At 30.5% G+C, this 15,857-nt stretch overlaps 6 protein-coding genes across 9 annotated transcripts; 4 read left to right on the top strand and 2 right to left on the bottom strand.

Moving 5' to 3' along the window:
- The first annotated feature begins 72 nt into the window (after positions 1-72).
- Positions 73-4,803, top strand: LOC130901152 (transmembrane protein 145-like). Its single transcript, XM_057812276.1, has 12 exons — positions 73-206; positions 270-419; positions 473-656; positions 1,117-1,274; positions 1,326-1,514; positions 2,215-2,299; positions 2,794-3,015; positions 3,072-3,244; positions 3,300-3,431; positions 3,725-3,886; positions 3,941-4,313; positions 4,510-4,803. The coding sequence occupies exons 1-12, from the start codon at positions 120-122 to the stop codon at positions 4,707-4,709; spliced, it is 2,115 nt and encodes a 704-aa protein (XP_057668259.1). The 5' UTR covers positions 73-119; the 3' UTR covers positions 4,710-4,803.
- A 90-nt stretch (positions 4,804-4,893) lies between these two features.
- LOC130901504 (protein arginine methyltransferase NDUFAF7, mitochondrial) lies at positions 4,894-7,252 on the top strand. Of its 2 annotated transcripts, XM_057812944.1 has the most exons (6): positions 4,894-5,014; positions 5,140-5,654; positions 5,708-5,912; positions 6,484-6,617; positions 6,673-6,821; positions 6,879-7,252. In XM_057812944.1, exons 2-6 carry the CDS (start codon positions 5,294-5,296, stop codon positions 7,134-7,136), a joined length of 1,107 nt encoding a protein of 368 aa, XP_057668927.1. In that variant the 5' UTR covers positions 4,894-5,014; positions 5,140-5,293; the 3' UTR covers positions 7,137-7,252. The 2 variants fall into 2 exon arrangements, with proteins under 2 accessions (XP_057668927.1, XP_057668926.1); XM_057812943.1 differs by having other exon boundaries at positions 4,894-5,654.
- Positions 7,253-7,519: 267 nt separating this feature from the next.
- On the top strand, positions 7,520-8,236 carry LOC130901503 (small integral membrane protein 12). The gene is made up of 2 exons (XM_057812941.1): positions 7,520-7,737; positions 8,044-8,236. Exons 1-2 carry the CDS (start codon positions 7,608-7,610, stop codon positions 8,166-8,168), a joined length of 255 nt encoding a protein of 84 aa, XP_057668924.1. The 5' UTR covers positions 7,520-7,607; the 3' UTR covers positions 8,169-8,236.
- Positions 7,733-9,195, bottom strand: LOC130901502 (6-pyruvoyl tetrahydrobiopterin synthase). Its single transcript, XM_057812940.1, has 4 exons — positions 8,720-9,195; positions 8,582-8,661; positions 8,244-8,526; positions 7,733-7,882 (listed from the first exon to the last, which is right to left on the bottom strand). Exons 1-3 carry the CDS (start codon positions 8,779-8,781, stop codon positions 8,249-8,251), a joined length of 420 nt encoding a protein of 139 aa, XP_057668923.1. The 5' UTR covers positions 8,782-9,195; the 3' UTR covers positions 7,733-7,882; positions 8,244-8,248.
- A 226-nt stretch (positions 9,196-9,421) lies between these two features.
- LOC130901501 (vacuolar protein-sorting-associated protein 25) lies at positions 9,422-10,046 on the top strand. The gene has a single exon (XM_057812939.1). The coding sequence runs from the start codon at positions 9,477-9,479 to the stop codon at positions 10,008-10,010; it is 534 nt and encodes a 177-aa protein (XP_057668922.1). The 5' UTR covers positions 9,422-9,476; the 3' UTR covers positions 10,011-10,046.
- A 1,334-nt stretch (positions 10,047-11,380) lies between these two features.
- On the bottom strand, positions 11,381-15,406 carry LOC130901500 (uncharacterized). Of its 3 annotated transcripts, none has more exons than XM_057812936.1 (5): positions 15,233-15,406; positions 12,037-12,277; positions 11,835-11,968; positions 11,631-11,783; positions 11,381-11,572 (listed from the first exon to the last, which is right to left on the bottom strand). In XM_057812936.1, exons 1-5 carry the CDS (start codon positions 15,300-15,302, stop codon positions 11,412-11,414), a joined length of 759 nt encoding a protein of 252 aa, XP_057668919.1. In that variant the 5' UTR covers positions 15,303-15,406; the 3' UTR covers positions 11,381-11,411. The 3 variants fall into 3 exon arrangements, with proteins under 3 accessions (XP_057668919.1, XP_057668920.1, XP_057668921.1); XM_057812937.1 differs by lacking the exon at positions 15,233-15,406 and adding an exon at positions 13,625-13,782; XM_057812938.1 differs by lacking the exon at positions 15,233-15,406 and adding an exon at positions 13,621-13,749.
- Between the last annotated feature and the right edge of the window lie 451 nt (positions 15,407-15,857).

The following is a 15,857-nucleotide window of genomic DNA, read 5'->3' as shown; positions in this document are numbered from 1 at the left end:
TGTGTAGCGATAGTATTGTATACAACGTATCCATGCCAACCCTTTTTGCGTCGATATTCATTCCTTATTTACATTCTAATCCAAGTAATCGCTAACAACCCCGATATTTCCTTCTAATTATGTTTAAGTTAATTTTTGTTATATTTTTTTGTATTCTGATTAAAATTGATTGTAAATATATAGAGGGTGTTTTAAAAACTAGCGAGGTGAGTATTTATTTTAATAAAAACATAACAAAATAAATGGGGCGTCTTATTATAATGTTTCAGAATTGGGCATTTTTAACTAGATTTTGTTTTTTATCGGAAGAAGGTCAATTTGAATATCAAATCGACTTCAATGAAGATCAGGGAGATCCTAATCTTTTACTTTACTACGATACCGAGTCGCAATGGCCAGCGGTCTATAAAACAAATAAAGTAACATTGTTTTTTAATTTTTTTTACATCATCTCTAGTAATTATCATTTTAGACTTGTGAAGAAAAAGAGAGAGTTCTAAATATACGACAAAATCAAATAATAAATCTGACTGCGCGTTTTTCATCTTACAAAGATATGTCGGGCTGCGTCTTTCTAGAAAAACCCATTACAGTGCCCACGTATAATTTAATCGTTCCAACGTTGAAGCCTGTAAATCAGACATTAAAAGAAAAAGGTATTCATTATAAATAATACGTTTTCTCAGAAATGAGGAATTTCAATAATTTTTATGGAGATTTGCGGTGTTGCCATGTCTATTTTATCTCAAGTCTAAGGAAGTTTGTAATGGAAAGATATATCGGAGTTGCATTGTTTCAAAACACTCTTTTTTTTACAAAGACTCAACAAATTTGTGAACTTGCTGTAAAAGAACGTTTAGAAATGACGTGAAAAATAGGTTTAGTCACAAATTTTTTAGAGAAAAAGAAATTTGTTGTAGAAAGTAAGTTTTTTTTTCTGGAAACATTCCACAATTTTTTACCACGAACCGCCACTGGTTATACTGCAATCTCGATAGATTTCCCCATGACAAAATACTCTTGAAATTGTGGTTGAAAGTTTATCGGCGAACTGATTTCAAGAAGTCTGTTTAAAGGGATTTTCGAAATCGTTTTGCTAAATATTACATGTTGTAGTAACTACCAAATCTGCCGTTACAAACGAATACAGTACCGAATGGTCTACCATTCCATCGACTTCTTCAGAATATACTACTTATTTTGATGACAATGAAATGTCCACTACTGCTTATGAAGAAACGTTTTCAAGTACAGATGGAATTTCAACGACTGAAGTAAGTTATATTTCCATTTCAATTAACTTTTTAATTCATTAATTATTCAAGATAACGTCCACGATTAGTATTAAACCTGCGAAGCAATCGCGTTTGACAAAAAGATACGCTCCTATGACGTTTTATAACGATCAGCTCATGCGCAAAGGACGAACTGTGATGTGTCACAACGCAAGAAGATTCAGAAGTTCTAGAGAAAGATGGTGGTTTATTGCTATAAGCAATTGCGATGGAAGAAAGGTAAAAGCTATAACTAAAGTCTCGTTTCTTTGTATATTCTTAAATGAGTAAACACGCAGTGTGACAACTGTTTATATTATCCATAAAAGTTATCAACAAAAAAGTAGCAACCACGAAAATACTCCTGTTTATATCTCACGCTAATTTGACATTTCAAGGTCACAGTTTCCATTTTGTCGAAGTCTCTTATCTAGGAAATTATTACTTCCGGTTTTACCAATAATTTGATTAGTTACTGTCCGATTTCGATTGTTGTCAACCAATCCAGTTCGTGGTAAAACCGGAAGTAATAATTTCAGACATCTGGAATCTCGATAAATGAATTCAACGACCTTAAAAACGTCAAACTAACTGATTTCTGATATCTACAGGGTGGCTGATAACAAAACCTGTATATTTGCTCAGATTTAGATTCCTCATATAGATCTCGTTTGTTTAATATGAAGTTTTTCGAATTAAATAGGTTATTTAGAAAGATATGACTATTTTTATATCAAAATCGCTCTAATAATTATTCACTTATGATTTTTAATTTTGCCTTATTGAAGAATATTGTCTAGATTTCGAATCAATCGTAATACAAATCATCGAAGAATATATACAGGAGGAACTAGTTTTAGTTTTTTAAAATGATTTTTTTCTCTAAATGTGAATCACTTCTTGTCTCTGTATAACATGTTGCCAGCCTTCTTTTATTTAGGGAATTGATATTCGATATCGTATATTGATGACAAACGGTCCGCCCGGAGATTATTGGCACGAACATTTTTCTGCAGACGAATTTTGTAAGTAGCAAATCAACTTACTTTTCGAAATATTTGGAAACACTTCCGTTTAGAATTGGAATCCAATCACGCTAATTTGGCGTTTTGGAAATCACTAAATCCATTTATCGAATTCCAAGATGTCAGAAATGAATTTGTTGACATCTGGTTCGGGTAAAGTAAACATAACCTATTATAACCTAACCAAAAAATGGTTTTGTGAATAAAAACAACAATAATTAATGTTTTAATAAGGCGTCAATCAATTCAACAACCAGAAGTACTAATATCCGATATCTGAGACCTTGATAAATGGATTCTACGACATCGAAAACGCTAAGCTAAGTGTGTTTTTATTATGATCCGAAACCAGGCAGATACGGAATCATAGCCAAATATTTGTATATTTAGTAATTAATTCGAAATTTATTGTATCGTTTTCGGCTTATAAAGTGTGTTTTAAAAATAAATAAAACTAAACATTATAATATTTTATAAAACTTATTGTTTTCCAGATATTTTGCCAGTTTTAATGGCGTTTACAACAGCGTATTGCTTTCTTCTTCTAGGAATAGTAGTTTGTAGTTTAGAATTAAAATCTAGGCAATTATTACACACCACATACAAAATTTTCGTATTTTCTGTAACTATACAGTTATTTGGGATACTTTTCGTTAGTAGTTGTTATCTAAAACTGGCTATATCCGGTTTTATGGTTACCAAAATAAGACGATTCGGTAAGTTTATTGTTTTTTTTCTTCTTAAATCCAATGTTAACATATTTTTTTTGAAGGTCAAATTTTAATGGGAATATCGGAAATTAGTTTTTTATTGCTCCTGTTACTTCTAGCTAAAGGTTATACAGTTACTAGAGGACGGTTACCTGTACGTGGTACAGTAAAGTTAACAGTATTCATGTGTATGTACACTGTTACTTACGCCGCTTTATTTATATACGAATCACAGGTACGAACTATTACGAAAATCAGTATAGGGATGAAAATATGAAAATTTTTTCAAGGTTTTCGATCCAGGTGAAGTATTATATCTTTACGAATCACCTGCGGGTTACGGTTTGATTATACTAAGAGTGGCTGCTTGGTGTATGTTCATTTATTCCACTATTTTCACACTTAAGCGTTTTCCTGAAAAGGTAAGTCCGTCCGTATATCAAAAGAAATACGATTGACAATCTAAAATATTTAGATGTCGCTATTACAACAAAGATGGCGTCAAAATAAAATTATTTATTACATACAACTACTCATACATGTATGTATAACATATTGCCTAACTTATAGTCTTTACCTCTTATTGTTGTCTAATAATAAAATTGCTTCCTTTTTTTGTCATCCATAGTTTTGTGAAATATATCGTCAAATCTTATCAAAAAATATTTTGTTTTTCAATATCAAAAATAGATCAATAACAAATCTTGTATTTCAGGGAAATTTTTATTATCCGTTCAACGTTTTTGGAACGGTCTGGTTTGTAGCAGGACCGGCTTTCATCATATCAGCAAATACGTACATTGACAAATGGGTACGAGAATCGGTGGTATTTGCAATACTTCTTTTCATATCATTCGGAGGGCACTTGATGTTTTTGGTAAAATTATATCTTCTAAAAATTTTTCGGTGCCCGAAACTCATTTTTTTCTAGATTCTAACAATGCCCTCTGTAGCAAATAAGAATTTTCCTTATCACGTACGTACTACTCAAATCGGCATCATGGAACTGACGGGTCGGACCGGTACTAGTACCATGGAACAATTCGGTCATCACATTTACGAACCCACGGCAACTTTGCGCGAACAGACCGTAATTATACCGTTGACGCGTAGAACGGAAGAAATTTTCGAAAACATGTACCAACAAACAAATCGAAGGACTTTAACTGATCTTCCGGACACCGAGCCACTTCATGAAAATGAAAGGGACAAAACGATAGATAACGTTTTGAGTTGGTCTTTGGCTAAAAATTTGGATTTGCATAAAAAAGATCGATTAGACCACAATAGTGATAGTGCTACAGGTATTCGATAATGATTTTTCACTACACCAAAATTCCCAATTACACGCGTTTCAATAATTAAGTTATTGTCTTCAGAGACTGGCGGAGGGTTTGGTCTCTGAAGATGACAACTCGATTATCGAAACGCGTGTAATTGTAAGAGTTGGTGTAGGGGTAGTTTATAAAGGAATGTCACGAGAAAAACCTTTTTTTTTAGCTTCAGCCCATTCACGAAGCGACATCAGTAACGTTCTAAGTAGAAATTCGTCGTTTAGAGACTTGTCTAATTCTAAAAATATCACTCCCCATTACGAAGGATATATACGAGAAGTTCCTATAGAATTGTTCACGGTCAGTAAGATGATAGTAACGACGAATAGTGTACCGAAGCCTACAGCTCCCCCGCTGCCAGAATAAAAAACCATTTTTGAAATAATTACTTGCTATGACAATTCGAAATTCTTGTTTTATTTTTGTAGGGTATTTAATACGAATAAATAATATAAATCTACTCGAACAATTTTTTACTGAAAATAAAAAATTAATCGTCCGCCTATTCGCATCACTAGACACTACCTTTTATAAAGAAGAGTATTATAACCTAATACCTAACCTAACCTAAGAGATTCAATTACAATCTTGATCATAATTTTTTTATCTTTTGATATTGGGTCAATTATCATTCATGTTATAACCGAACACATAAAAAGAAGAAGATTTAGGTATTTACAAAAATTTAGTGTAAAAATATAAAGTAAACGTCAAAACTATATTATAATAAATCTGACAATTTAGAGAAGTTCAGTAATAATGAAAAATTAAATTTTTAATAAAACATGAATTTTAGCTACTTGTTACAAACAAAATCCACCCTTCGTTATTTAAACGTATACAGAAGTTATTATTCAGTTAAAAAAAAACTTATAAAAGATGAAAATTATTTACCTCGACAAATATATCAAAAAATCAAAGTCAAAGGACCTATCACTATAGCCGATTATATGAAGGAAGTTCTCACTAATCCTACAGTTGGTTACTACATGCAGAAAGACATGTTTGGAGAAACTGGAGATTTTATAACATCTCCTGAAGTTTCTCAGATGTTTGGTGAAATGATAGCAGTATGGTTACTGAACGAGTGGCAAAAAATGGGATCTCCCAAACCCCTTCAACTTATAGAACTTGGTCCAGGCAGAGGAACTTTAGCTAGTGACATTTTAAAAGTGTTCAACCATTTTAAAGTTCTTCAAAAAACAAGTTTGCAATTAGTTGAAGTAAGTCCAACATTAAGTGAAATACAAGCAAAAAAGCTTTGTAATCAAAGTACACTTATAGGCGAAAAAGTTCCAGTATACAGAACAGGTAAGTAAGTTTTTTAATTTTATGTGAAATTTTTTATCAAAATATATTTATAGGTATAACAAAGGAAGGTATTCCTATAAACTGGTACAAGCAATTGAGTGATGTACCGAGATGTTTTAGTCTACTAATTGCCCACGAGTTTTTTGATGCTTTACCTATTCACAAATTTCACAAAACATACAGTGGGTACAAAGAAGTGCTCATAGATATTGATCCAAGTTATGAGCTGAATAATGAGAATCTTGAACCAAAATTTAGGTAATACATATTGTAATATCCATTTGCTCATCTTGAAGTATAAGTATGTGTTATATTAAGAGCTAATTAGTTACTGGAATAAGGTATAGGGGTTGAAACTGCTAAGTAGAGGACAAAATCTCTATCTACATTCTTTTGAATGGTGAGAGACTAGGGAAACCTAAAGTATGATATATGAAGATATTTGACAGCTATAATCATTCTGCATCTTGTACTTTATAAAATGAGTGGGATAAAAAGATCAATTGTAAATACTTAGAATCCCCACTTCTGCAGCAAGAAAAGAAGTTACAATATATTATGTTCGGTTGCATTGTATATGACACCCTGCATTAGCCAAATTTGGTTATAATTTTTATTTATATTTTCTCAATACATTCCATTTCAAGGAGATAGCATGTAAAAAAAGTCTACATGGAAAACGTTTAAAATTTCTTTTAAACCATTATTGTTTTTATATATTTCATTTTAATTGAATTTATTCATTTTTGTGCTCTATACTACTACACATAAATTTATTATTTTTTCTTCTAATGTCTGCTTTATTTTATCCCATAAAAACGTTTTTAAGGTACGTTCTTTCACGTCATGAAACTCCTATACAGAAGAAACTGATTAGTCCCCACGAAAAAAGAGACCATGTGGAAATATCGCCCGATTCTATGATCATCCAAAGAGATATATGTGAGAGATTGAAGTATTCTGGTTAGTTATAAATTCGGGTTTTGGATTATAATTAAAAAAAAAAATCAATTTTAAGGTGGTTTGGCATTGATTTGTGATTACGGTCATTACGGATCTGGTACTGATACGTTTCGAGCTTTTAAAAAACATAAACAAGTTGATCCTTTGATTCAACCAGGCTCGGCTGATCTGACAGCAGATGTAGATTTCAGTTCTATTAGACAAGTAAGTGTTGTGCTTATACTAGTAATACAAAATTTTGTGAATTTATTGTTTTGATAGGTAGCAGATGAAGTAAAAGGAATTTTAACATTGGGTCCAGTGAATCAAAGAGATTTCCTCCTCAAAACAGGTTTAGAGTTACGATTTAAGGCTCTGAAAGAGAATCTCACCAGTTCCAGGGAGTTATACAACTTAAATAAATGTTATAGCATCCTCATAGATGCGGACAAGATGGGAGAACGGTTCAAATTTATGGCACTTTTTCCTGAAACCATGAAGAAAATTTTAGACAGATTTCCGGTTGTTGGGTTTTCTTAAAAACAAAGTCGGAAGTTTATTACTATCTACTACATTTTCACTATTGCCAAATGTACGTCGATTTTTCTAATCAGTTTATAACTGTGATAATTCTATTAATAAATATATTTATACAAAAAAACATTTACTGTTTTATTTAATTTTCACGTATTTTTTCAATTGATACAAGAGAATTTAATTTATAAAGTTTATTAAATTGACCAATTTCCAAAATTGTACTAAAACTTTCAGTATTTGAATTTCCCAAAATCGAATGTCATCATTCTTCTTTTTCTTAATGGTCTTGGTTAATTCATATAGAAGCTACATGTACAATTTTATTGGCATTGGTAGATCAAATCAACATAATTATAAAAGATAGTTATGAGTTAAAAAAGAAGATTGATATTAAACTTTATATGTCAATATTGTTTTTAGTATTAAAAAACAACATTAAATAACCAATTTATAAAAAATAATTTTCCTCATAAAATGTGGCCGATTATATATAACGCACTTAGGACCTATGCACCGTACGTTACTTTACCATTCGCGGCGTTAGTTGGGGTAGTTGGTTACAATTTAGAAAACTGGCTTTCAGATAAATATACTCCATACAATAGTAAGTAATATTTAATTACATATAAATATAATTTCAATAAATAAATATATTTTCATGAAAAATATTTCATTTGGGAATGTAGATAAGCTTATAACAATATTATTTTAGAAGAAATGCACCTTGTTTCAATGTATTTTATTATCATCTGAAATAATAACAAATTTATTAGCAAAACTTTTTTTCACTTATTTATTTTAAAAAATCTAATAAATAGCACCACCAAGAATTAAATATGTAATATTAAATTAATTTTTGGAACATTTTTAATGTGATTGAAAGTTTATATTTAAATATTCTATGTTTCAGAATCTGTAAAGGATCAGAGACAAGATAGAGTTTTAACAGAAAACTTGAGCGAATCTAACGAAAAAAATAAGTTGAAATACAAAACGGATGTACTAGATACCAATCTGTCCCCATCATTGAGTTGAAAATTATCTGTGATTTATCTATTACTATGTAAAAGCTTAGTTATGTTAATATAAAGTGATTAATTCAATTCTTACTAGCATCATTCTCCTCTATAAATCACGATATTATTCTCAGTTTCATGTATTTCTACTTGATGTAACAGTTCTGGTTTGTTCATCACATTTTTCATTTGTTTCCATATAAATACACTCAGATTTTCAGTCGTGCTGGGTTTATCTGAGAAATATTCGACATCATAATCGAGATTTTTGTGATCCATAGGTTTCATAATAGCTTCCTCCATGTCTCGTTTTAGATCCGCCATATTCATTACCATACCTGTAGCTTCATCAATTTCACCAAACACAGTCACTTTAACTACAAATGAAAACACTATACACAAATTTCTTAGTAGGACTTTAAACAAAATCACCTATGTAGTTATGACCATGGCCATGAATATTATTACATTTCCCATAAATTTCTTTGTTTTCTTCGTCCGAGAGATGCAAACTAAAATTAAACATGAATGTGAAAATATGGAATTATTGGAGTGAAAATGAAAAAGAACCTGTGTAATCTGTGGCATGCTGAAAAATGTGTTCTTCTAGTTAAATACGCCTTCGGGGTCATTTTTATATTTAACTTCCAAATTAAAATTAAAAAAATAAGAAATTAATCTCAAGTACAGATATACTACAAACTCAATTCCTTAGTTTTGATCATCGATAAATTACACAGGATAATTGGGTCAATATAGAAAATATTGTAAGATCTTAAACTATGGTAATATTTGGTAGAGGAAAACAGGATTCTATCAAATTGACAAATTGATCATATTAAATAAAAGAGATGTAAGTACTATAATATTAATTTCATATATTGAGTTTCACGTTTAATTAGTTCTTAGTACATTTTTCATACTATAATGGCAATTGACAAGATATTCGTTTTACTATATTATTTGAATTAAAAGAGAAGATCCTTATAAAAAATCTTAGTTTTGTGGTCGAGGAACCATAGAATACATTAGTGTAATCTATGAGAATTAAGAAACTTGTTAAATATATAAACATTTAAATGCATCTATAAAATATATTTAGTATATCAAACCTGTTTATAAAGCATTCTAGTAATTTCTAAGTTTAATTATCGAATAATACCGAGCAAATATGTGCATCAACAAATTAACCATAGAGTTATTTATGTGTCTACCTGAATAAAAATAGTTGGCTGAATAGCTTAATATATTAGACATAGGTTTCGAACAAAACGAAGTCGAGTAAATGATTGAAAAAGTAATGTCATAATACTAATAAATTCCAAATATGCCTGAAGTAGATATAGAATGGCCTTGGCAATATAATTTTCCACCCTTTTTCACGTTACAACCTCATCCTGAGACTAGAGCTAAACAAGTAACGGCGTGGAAATCATTAATATTGAACTATTGTGAAAAAACCAAAACGTATACTATAGATGTAAGAGAAACAAACCAGAATCCTCTATTCAATAACACCACAATAAATAGAAAGCTAGAACAGAACGTTATAATATCAATTTTGAGCGAATTACAAAAAAGCGGTAACGCAGCCCCCGTCGATAAATCCAAAAATAGATGGGAAATATATTGGCACACATTAGAAGAATGGGCCAGTATAATATACGATTCTATTTGCGATAGAGGTATGCAGAATACTGTAGTGACTTTCTATGAACTTACACAAGGAGATGATGTTACAGATCTCATCTTTTTCGGGATGAATCAGGATGTACTTATTAAAGCTTTAAAGGTTCTGGAGAATGAAAGAAAATGTGAACTAATCTTGGAAGATGATATTCAAGGAGCAAAATTTTTTTAAATGTATATGTATAATTCAAATAAATAATTAATATACTGATATTTGTTTTGTTTCTTTTTCAATACACATTTTTAATGTAAAATTTTAGAATCTCGACATTTAATAAACTTATTTAATATATATAAAATGATTTAATTATGATAAGGAAACTATATTTAATTTACAATATTGACAATTCTCTTAAAGTATAACTTGCAAATTTCAACTTAGTAGTATGTATTACAGAGAAGTTTTGATATAAACCACAGATGCTTCTATTATTAAGAATAAAAAAAATATTGATTGAATTTTTATTTTATTTATGACGAAAAAAACCAACAAAAATCATAAAATTTATCAATACTTATCTTAAAATTACATGTTCCTTAGTCTGTCATAAAAGCAGCATCAGGCAATTGTAAAAGATCACTTGGTATTCCCAAAGGATTGAGAACCAAAGAGTTTTCTATTTTTGATTTGGGATTTGTTTTATGTTTATACAAATCTCTAAATTTAGTTAGAGTTTTAATGTGCTTCCTAAGATAGCTGCTCTCTCCATGTTTCAAATGTTTGGCCATTTGTGATAAACATTCAAATAAAAAATAATTATTAGGTTCATTTAATTGTTCAAAATCCAGTCCTCTGCACATACTGGCTAAAGCCAAATAACACTGTTTTAGATCTATAGATGATAAAGGCCGACCCTTTTCAAATAAGGCTATATATTTCAAAACTCTGGGCACTATATCTTCGGGTTTGGTTTGTGTTCTTCTTAGTTTCTTGAAAAGCTGAAGCCATAATTTGACAGCAGGGGCCTTGGAGTTTTCGTCTGGTTTTAGTAGAGATAATTTTTTATGTTCTTCACACAATACTTTTATTTCTGTTTTAGTTTTCGTTGGTATCATTTCATGTAAAGCATCTATGTTAGCCGGACCGTATTGGTATAAAGCATATAAAAGTCTTCGTTTTTCTAGGGCTGTCCAAACAGCTGCCATATCTAAATCGATATCTTGTTTTAATAAATTTATTTATTTTAACTAAATTATTTTTTAATAGTAACTATTTCAACTAGTAAACATTACCGTCCGCCATATTAATCTTTGCAATCGAGTGTAATGAAAAGACGATTAATCGAATGTTTCGATGTTATACCACAGGAATTCTGTGGTTTTACCACATCTACACTGACACTACTCTAATACAGTTTCTGACTTCGGATGTTGATATAACAGTTAATATAATAGTCGATGGTTTTTCTAAAAATTATAGTTATTCACATCTCGGTGTGTTAGTCCGATGTTATTAATCGATTTTTTTATTGTAGAATAAAATAACGGATGCGCATTTTTGAATTTATAGTTCATAATTGAGGTAATAATTAAACCAAGTAATAAAATTTTAAGTTTATTTTTTAGGATATGATCAGGGTAGAGGTGGATATAATTCATCAAATGGTACTTGTCCTTCGATGGCTTTTAAAAGCATATCTTCTATAATTTCTGTCATAATCTTTTCTAAAACGGGTTTCAAATCTTGGAATAGTTCGTTTATGTTGTCGTTAATGATTTTATTTGTGATTTCACCTTAAAAAAATGATAACAATAAAATGTAAATTCACTTAATATATAATATATATCTTACTTAATTGTTTGTTGCCATTAAAGAGTCCTTGTAAATTTGCTTTAGGTCCACTGACATTTATGCTGCTGTTAGTAAGGGTGGGGACTATGAAGTCTTTATCGTTTCTAAGTTTTTCTATTTTTACTTTTTGATAAACGGAAGCGTTACAGTTCTCTATAAAGAAGATGTTACTTTTGAAATATATTATAAAAAATCTTTACTCACCAACAGAGGCTGTGAAAGTACCAGATCCAAGAATAGGTGCTACGAAAATTTTACCAGAAACAGTATAATTGCCTTTCAAAGTTAGACAATTTATGTTACAATCGCAGAAAAATTGTAGATTCGAGACGTCAAAACTACAAAATAAATGATCCATTAAGAGAATATGCTTAAATTAAGAGATATTTTACAAAACCCAACTTACTCAAATCTGGTGAATGTATAATCTGTGAGACCATATATTTCTGTATTTATCAACGTCGCTTTAAAATTTAAAGCCGAAGTTCCTTGTTCCAAATTTATTTCTGGTATTATGAAAGGTTCGAAAGAAGGTATTTTTAGTTCGGGTATACCTTTACTTAAATAAGGTTTTATAGTTTCAGTGGCAGTGAGTAGGCAATCATTCAAGTTTTTATCGTATCTATTACATAGAGGAAAATATTCAGCTACAACAAAAAAGAATAATTTGAGGTATTGACTTTCGGAAAAATTCATCGTAAAGAATGAAAAAAAAATAACATTAATTTTCAAATTCCGAAGAGGAAGTTACAATATAACATTTGAATAAGATAAAAAATTGAAATATTGATAAATTTATTCATATATTCATTATATTACGGCCCGAAGGCCCATTAATTAATAGAAAAAATAAAAGTTAATTTATAAACAATTAAAGCAAGTAAATGAAATAGTAAATATGAATAGAAACATACTTTTAATTAAATAATAATTCAGTGTACAGGGTGGTCAGATAAGAATACAAAATGCTGTTATAAACTTATAAATTTATAAACCACTAGTCGTTTAGAATTGTGGTAAAAAATATAAGTAATAAAGTGGTCCAAATAATACTCTGGAAAATATTTTCAGATTTCATAACATTTATTTTCTCGTAGACGACTACTGATGAAATTTCAGCCTTATTGGACTCGTAATTTTGTGATAACCATTGTAAAAGCGACTTTTGGAAAAATGGAAAAAGAAAATTATCGCTAGTTTATCGGGTCCTTCCTTTTGGAAAATAAATGCGCGGAGAAATAATAGAGCGCCTGGAAGTTGTGTTTAGTAGCTCTTCTTCTTCTTCTAAAAAATTGTTTTAACGAGTTTTGTTTTGTTGTTGATCCATATCCAGGCGCCTCAAAAACGACTAGATAAAACTTGACAAAAATCCACCGCCGATTGAAGGTGCGCGTGGTAGTCATACCCTGCATGAATTTTGGCTATGAAAAAATTGTCGACGCGATGATTGCCATAGTTTTCAGTACCTGGATGGGGCTGTGCTATGCCGAATTATTGCCTTGAAATAGATTGAAAACAAACGTATATTACACGAAGAAAAATATTTCTAGAAGGAAAATGAATGCATGAATCCAATGCATGAGCACAGGGAGTTGGTGGAACGAGCAGTTTCAAACATAAAAATAATGGAATACCATGTATACCATTAACACCTTTATTGTTTTTATGCACAGGCGAGTTAAGTACTTGCTGTAGAACAGGGCAGGACGTACCGAATATTTCTGCATTTTTAATCTTGCTCTAAAGTGGTTAAAATTTCATTTTGTACTTTGCAATCTTGACTTATTCTAATAGTCTCTGATTTTGACAAATATGCGAGAGTCTACAAATTATTTTATATTGAAAAATGCAGGATTGCTATTAATTGAATCGTCATTTTACTGGACGAATATTTAATAATTAAATATTTTGTTATGCAACTTTAGGGACTTATAGCTAAAGGAAAATCTAACTAGTGATTAAAGGTGGATTGATTAAAGATATTACATACGTACGTAAAGAATAACCATCACAGTGAATTACAAAAAGAACTAACAACGAACTAAACCACATTGTTACCTTCCCTGACCGGTATTTTCATTCTAAATACCCAGATGCGTCTCCTTAGTCGGAATATAAATCGTAAAGACATTTAATTTATCCCGAAAAGCCATTAAGACAAAAAGTGACGATAACCGTCGAAAAAATTTGAAGGTCGATGCATAAAAGTAATATTCAAATTATTCTCATTAAATGTAAATCTTATTTGGTTCCATTTGCGTAAATTACAGTAACCACAACCCATAACACCTGTTAAAGTTACGATTTAATATTTTTATTGCCGCTTTTAATGCACCCAAATTCAATAAGAACTAGATAAGGGACTAATAATTCGATTATTGTAATTTCAAAATGGTTTGCTTCGAAATAGACCCCAGTGAAGCTGGTATATATAAGTCAGCGGTGGCGGCCATATTTTTTACCTTAATTGTGCGTCTCCAAAATTTTGAACAACGGGCTGTCGCTGTCATTTCTACCCCTGTGGTTATAATTATCAAGTATTATTGATACAAAAAATGGACTCCGCAATCTATAAATCCTAGGGTTGTCCACAAAATAAGGTTACCAAGGAGCTGGGGACGCTAGGAATGCTGTTAGACAGGATCTGGATAGACTGACGAGTAGTTTGACTTTCTTTCTCCCAATTTCCGTTCCGTTCATTTTTGTTTTGGTAGGTGTGAAAGAGATAAGTGTATAAGTGTGCAAATGGTGTAGAGAATTCATATGTAGATGTAAAACTGCCTCACAGCACCCTTACAGTCAAGACTTGGCCTCCAGTGATTACCATCTCTTTGCTAGATTAAAGAAGTACTCGGGACGAACGCATTTCACAATCGACGAAGAAATGAACGAAGAGGTTTGATTGTATCTACGACATAAAGAGGAAAAATTCCTTCATAACTGTTTCAACTTCAATCATTTTGTGTGAAATTTCCTTTTTCTTGTAAAGTTACTGATTTGCAGGATTATTTATTTTTTTTTATAACCAGATTACATTCAGTAAGGTAACGTCAGTTATAATTTTTGTTGGTACTAAACCACAGAACGAGATACGCTAATTTAACTATCATTTCGTTAAGAAAAGAGTTTCCCTCGATAGAAATGTTGTAGAGTTTTTGTGGATCAGGTGAAGTAAATAATAAACTCGTGAAAATTGAATACTTTAATTAAAACTCGTAACTCGAACGTTTACAAGAAAAGCAAATAACCGACTGACTCTAGTAAAAATACGATACACTTTTTAGACCTCTTTAAACAAGAACAGAGCGTCATTCTTATCGTTAGCAAAACATACACATAAACGAAAAACTAAACCAGTAGATATAACAACGGTCAACAAACGTATCGATTACAAAAAACTCGTATTTCAGCCAAAAAATGCCGACACGGCTAGTCAGTGATGCTTTCAAACACTTCAATAAGAAAAAACTCTAGTCTTTTTGATGTTGAGTAATTAACACCCCAACTTGAATAAGGGAAAATAACGATGATGCAAATTTACAAATAATCTACTAAATTTGGAAAAACCATTTTGAAATAAGTGATTTAAAAAGAATACTCACGTATCATTTTTCCATATGTCAATACAAAACCAGTAAAAGTGAAAATAAATATATTCAGTGACGACCTCATTTTCTAACTTTATAAACAATTTTAAACTGTTCAAAACTTCTGTTTGTAGTAGATTAAAATGTGCATATCATATATATATACCTAATACAACAAGTTTCCATAACCACTTAAATTATGACTTTGACCATCAAAACGATTCTGTTTCTCAATGTCAGCATGCTCCTTTTTTTTTAAATGTTACTATTACATCTATGAGAATTGAATCAAATCCATTACTAGAACGTATATTTTTTCATATTTTCAAAATTTTTATCGTCTTTTACAATAATAAACAACTTGAGTCAATATCGTGTTCATTAAAAAATAATTAGCTCCAATTTATATTAATTATGGCAGCAGCGTAATTAATCGGACATTAATTGGACGATTTCTCTAATAACATAAAGATTACAATAATTTTTTATATTAGAACGTATTTATGCAAAATCATTTTCATTTGAAATATTTGCGGACCCGGCCCTGACATATTTACCGAATACGACTGAAACAAATCAAATAAATGATATCCCCCATATTCATAACTCTACATGAATATTTTCTCGAGATATTTTCTTG

This window comes from Diorhabda carinulata, chromosome X (assembly GCF_026250575.1).
Source record: "Diorhabda carinulata isolate Delta chromosome X, icDioCari1.1, whole genome shotgun sequence".
NCBI classification, from domain to species: Eukaryota; Metazoa; Arthropoda; class Insecta; order Coleoptera; family Chrysomelidae; genus Diorhabda; species Diorhabda carinulata.
This window is presented reverse-complemented; position numbering and strand designations above follow the sequence as displayed.

Bases quoted from the DNA above. Each gene is read 5' to 3' on its own strand.
- LOC130901152 (XM_057812276.1), top strand. From the start codon at position 120: ATGTTTAAGTTAATTTTTGTTATATTTTTTTGTATTCTGATTAAAATT. The intron at 3,432-3,724 runs GTAAGTCCGTCC...CTTGTATTTCAG, and splicing joins TTAAGCGTTTTCCTGAAAAG to GGAAATTTTTATTATCCGTT. The intron at 4,314-4,509 runs GTATTCGATAAT...CTTTTTTTTTAG, and splicing joins CAATAGTGATAGTGCTACAG to CTTCAGCCCATTCACGAAGC.
- LOC130901504 (XM_057812943.1), top strand. From the start codon at position 5,129: ATGAATTTTAGCTACTTGTTACAAACAAAATCCACCCTTCGTTATTTA. The intron at 6,618-6,672 runs GTTAGTTATAAA...ATCAATTTTAAG, and splicing joins TGAGAGATTGAAGTATTCTG to GTGGTTTGGCATTGATTTGT. The intron at 6,822-6,878 runs GTAAGTGTTGTG...TTGTTTTGATAG, and splicing joins ATTTCAGTTCTATTAGACAA to GTAGCAGATGAAGTAAAAGG.
- LOC130901503 (XM_057812941.1), top strand. From the start codon at position 7,608: ATGTGGCCGATTATATATAACGCACTTAGGACCTATGCACCGTACGTT. The intron at 7,738-8,043 runs GTAAGTAATATT...TCTATGTTTCAG, and splicing joins TAAATATACTCCATACAATA to AATCTGTAAAGGATCAGAGA.
- LOC130901502 (XM_057812940.1), bottom strand. From the start codon at position 8,781: ATGACCCCGAAGGCGTATTTAACTAGAAGAACACATTTTTCAGCATGC. The intron at 8,662-8,719 runs GTTCTTTTTCAT...GTTTAATTTTAG, and splicing joins GCATGCCACAGATTACACAG to TTTGCATCTCTCGGACGAAG. The intron at 8,527-8,581 runs GTGATTTTGTTT...TTTCATTTGTAG, and splicing joins CCATGGTCATAACTACATAG to TTAAAGTGACTGTGTTTGGT.
- LOC130901501 (XM_057812939.1), top strand. From the start codon at position 9,477: ATGCCTGAAGTAGATATAGAATGGCCTTGGCAATATAATTTTCCACCC.
- LOC130901500 (XM_057812936.1), bottom strand. From the start codon at position 15,302: ATGAGGTCGTCACTGAATATATTTATTTTCACTTTTACTGGTTTTGTA. The intron at 11,784-11,834 runs GTGAGTAAAGAT...TCTTCTTTATAG, and splicing joins TACTTTCACAGCCTCTGTTG to AGAACTGTAACGCTTCCGTT. The intron at 11,573-11,630 runs GTAAGATATATA...CATTTTTTTAAG, and splicing joins TAATGGCAACAAACAATTAA to GTGAAATCACAAATAAAATC.